This window comes from Limulus polyphemus, unplaced genomic scaffold (genome assembly GCF_000517525.1).
Source record: "Limulus polyphemus unplaced genomic scaffold, Limulus_polyphemus-2.1.2 Scaffold2839, whole genome shotgun sequence".
Classification (NCBI taxonomy): Eukaryota; Metazoa; Arthropoda; class Merostomata; order Xiphosura; family Limulidae; genus Limulus; species Limulus polyphemus.
In genome coordinates this window covers 70,783-75,082 of record NW_013668449.1, presented here as the reverse complement: position 1 = coordinate 75,082, position 4,300 = coordinate 70,783, and the positions used below count along the sequence as shown (strand labels likewise).

Below are 4,300 nucleotides of genomic sequence, written 5' to 3'. Positions count from 1 at the left end.
TTAGCTTTTGTGTTTTTACTCTTATCATAGTAGCACAATGTGGCTAAAAAGAATTTGTTACTTGCACAACTTTTATTACAAAAAATAAATATTCACTATACACATTTTATGATATAAAAACATCTTATTCTACCATTTAAAACCAAAATAAGAATGAAGTCTTTCTAATTTTGTTTCATTTCAGATAAAAAGGTTTATTTCATTTTCACTCATTATCATTATTACTTTTATAGATGGTATGTATTTCCATCATGTCAACTATTAATACAGTCCATAACATTACTCACTTGGAACAAATAACTGAGACACAATTCTTTAATTAGGATAAAACACAACTTTATTAAGTTCCAAAATAATAGTTTATGAATAAATGATGGAGAAACTAAATTTAAGCTTAACTAATACCAATATACACTTTGAATATATATATATACATATTCACTACATTTAAACAAGAGATATTCACATTTATAAGCAGTTAGATCTTAATTTTGGGTAATTTTCAACTGACACCCAAAGTTGAAACAAGTTTAAATTTTACATGAGCTTTCCATGCATTAATGGATACAGATAAAAAACAAACAATTAAAACCAACTGTATCAATATTTTTAAATGTATATAACTAACAGCATATATTTCTCATTAAGATAACGAAAACAATAGCTGCAATAGCTTAGAGGAGAACAATTTCATTTGAAGAGCAAGTTAACATACTTTTATTCAAAGCAATATAAAACAAGAACTAAATTGTTTTACTTCAGAATATCTAATATCTATGAATATCAAATGATAAGCTTTTACTATACATACAGAGATAGATTACTTATTAAAAACACAACAAAAAATACTATTCAAATGCACCAGAAACATTACAAAGTTTGAACTACATAAACTAATATTCCATTTTTTATATTCCACAGATGCAAGAGGAATACAACCCTAAAAAAAAAACTCTTCAGAATTGAAAAAAGATTATATTAAATAAGAAAGGACTTTATCACAGAACCACTAAGGAAAGAGTGAAATGTTCGAGTAATTCACGACTGTAGCTGGTTTAATATTTTGAGTTTTGTTTTATAGAAAGATGCTATGCTATACAATGATCTAACCACTGATCACTAGAATTAACAAAGGTTGTGAATGAAAATACTGTGAAGATTTAACATGACTCAAAATATTTTTGATGTTTCAAACACTGAGCATAATTATAAGATAATATCTAAAACTAGTGTTTTAGTTAAATTTTGGCAAAAACCTCACAGTATTACCATTATTCTGACTTCTCACTTAAGAAAACTGATATCAAACAAGTTTATGACTGTTTCTAATAAGTAGTAACATTAAAAAGAAAAAAGTCTAACTGAAATATAAATAGGCAAGTTATAAGGTTAACTTTCAAGCTCTCAACATATCATCATCACTTTCTTCCAAGTCATCATCTTCCACCAGACCTTCAATTGACGACCTCCTTTTTCGAATGATGGTGACAAAAAAAGCAATTACTGTTACCTGAAATTAAGAGAAGAACACAATTACTATTAATAAATTATAGAATTGGATCAGTGTTAAATTTTCATTGCCATGATCAGTACAATTTTAATTATACAATTATAATTCAGCATGTTTATGTGTATATATACCAACACAAAGAACCCAGCCAAATGACTTTTAATAATCTAAATTTTTTACATACATTTATCACGGTCATAAAACTACTAATGTTCAATTGTAAAGGTGTACAACAAAGTAATGTTCAGTATCTAGTAGGACCATCTCCAGAAACACAAAGATTTGCAATTGTTTAGGCATGGAAACAACCAGGTTCTCAATTGTGTCTTGGCCCAGTTTTTCTCACATAACAATCCTATAATTGCAACAAGAATACTGGTTGTGATCATATGACTCTAAGTTTCCTATCTAGGTGCTTTCAACAGGCAAGAACTTCCTAAATTATTGGTAAAGATGAGTGATATTTGTACTCAGCAGGAAAAATAATTGACATAAATCTGTGAATTCATATTGAAAGGTTTAAAAATCAAAGTTGTTGAAGTACTTATTTCAACAAGTTTCAGCAAAAATATACACGTATAAGTGCAACCATGCCGAGAAAAAGAATGAAATATTTCATGTGTGAATGTAGAAAGTTCATGCGAGGAGGTGTGCCATGCTCCTATTGGTGGAGGGTTTTGCTGCACGATACATCATCGTGCACTGACCCAATTTCATATGATTCGTGTGAATTTTAGGTTGGAGTTCTCACAAGGCTGGTGGTATGCAAGTCTCTTAGGCAGATTAGCACAATTTTAAGAGTAAAATAGCTTTCTCTGTATGGAGGTGAGTGATCGTATCGAAATTTCTCTTTGAAACCACTGTTAATCTCTCTCATCTTGTGTGCATTTTCATAATCGACTTTCAGCAGTATTTTCATCTTGAAATTAATGCAACAACAACAACATGCATACTAGTTCTAATATTGTGGCAATTTACTGAGCATAGTCAACCCTATTTAGGAAGACTGTTTGCCACTGGTGAAACAGACCTTCAGACTTCAGTGTTTACTTCTGGGACTCATAATAAAGGAATCTGGGGGTGAAGGGGGATTTCCATCTTATTTGTGGATGCCTGGTCAGTAGTTGCAATTAATTCTGTACTTTCTGAACTGTGGAGGTTCTGGAGGTGTGGCAAGTTGCTGTCTTGTTGCAGAATGTCACATGTATAGTAAAGAATTCCTTGTTCAAACACAGGCAAAAGAGTGTCCTGCAAAACAAATATATATCCTGTGAAAAGGAGATGAGCTCGAACAAATGTAAGCGATATTTTGCTACCGTAACAAATGCTTGCCTAAACCATGACTCTAAAACCTCTAATACTAATGGCTGTATGTAAAGAAAATGAGTCAAAAGCCTATCCAGATTCCTACAGATCCATGTATAACCAAATGTGAATAGGTGGAAGTTTGACCCATCTGAGAATACTATGGGCCACTCACATGCAAGGAATGGCACCAGTCAAAACAACAGAATTTGTTCACTCTTGCCACCAGTGGCTTCTTTCTAGCAACCTTTCCACTGTATTTAACTCTATGCAAGAGCTTTGCTCAGTGCACCAACTTAGGGATATCACTTCTACAATTGTTGATAAGGTTTGTTGCCTATTGCCTCTGACAAACACCAGCTTGTTCTGCATGTGATATGAAGTAGATCTCCCAGTATGTTTTACTGAAATAGAGTGTCCCTTCTTTAGTTGTTTAATTATCTGATGCACAAAACCTAAAATCTCAAGATCATGAGAAATACAAGGCATGAACTTACCAGCTGGAGTTATTTTTATTTTAAGGATGAATTTCTCAGGAATATACAATATAGATATTCTAGAGATATCAGAACAAACTATTAACTTCAACAGTGACAAAATAAAAAGCTACCTTTCATTGAATTTACTTACTATTAGTCATGATGATGGTGAAAAAAATCATTGGAAACTGTTTTGATAACGAGTTTTCTTTTTAACTTCTTTAGAAAAAAAACATTTTGTCATGACAGTTTTAGATTGTAAGATTAATTGTTATTTATAACAGGACAAAAAACGTATGCTTTTTCAACAGCAGGTAGTTAGAACAAGCTGACAATTGGAAGAGTTGGTTGGTTGGTGCTTTATGGCGTAAAGCAGCAAGGCTATCTGCGCCAAACAACCGGTAAAAACAATAAAAGTAAATTAAAGTAAAATGTAAAAATACAGCGAGTTAAAACCAATACATGTCAATAAAAGATTTATATAGAATTAAAAATACCTATAGTGTGTAAAAAAATTAAAAACACAATCTAATCGGACAGTGTCACCATTACCAATGACACTGTCCAGCATCAGGGGTAAACTTTTCGAAAAAATGTGTCTAAAATGGTGCCGCCGCTCACGGTCGTAACAACGGCACGACAGTAAAATGTGGGCTATTGTGACTTGAATGTCACAATGGCTACACATCGGTGGGTCAATACCTGATAAAAGAAAACGATGGGTTAAAAAACTATGACCAATGTGTAGCCTTGCCAGGACTACTTCCTCCTTCCGATCCTTACGGAAGCAAGACGGCCAAAGACCAACAGAAGGTTTGAACTGGAAAAACTTATTATGGCATTGCTCACTCCAAGTCAACTGCCAACTGTCACGAAGCCGTGCCTTGAAGACAGGACTGTAGTCCATGTATGGGACAGGCACGGCCGTGATGGCACCAGAGCAGACGGACTTAGCTGCGGTGTCAGCGAGCTCGTTCTGTGAATACCGACGTGGCCAGGGTATCCA

The 4,300-nt window shown here is 33.3% G+C and overlaps 1 protein-coding gene across 2 annotated transcripts in view; it reads right to left on the bottom strand.

Moving 5' to 3' along the window:
- Positions 1-319: 319 nt before the first annotated feature.
- Positions 320-4,300, bottom strand: part of LOC106468026 (probable lysosomal cobalamin transporter) — a 45,672-nt gene continuing 41,691 nt past the window's right edge. For both annotated transcript variants that reach the window (XM_013928424.2, XM_022396329.1), the window contains exon 15: positions 320-1,510. In XM_013928424.2, coding sequence (XP_013783878.1) covers positions 1,397-1,510 — 114 coding nt within the window. In that variant the 3' untranslated portion in view covers positions 320-1,396. The remainder of the gene's footprint in view (positions 1,511-4,300) is intronic.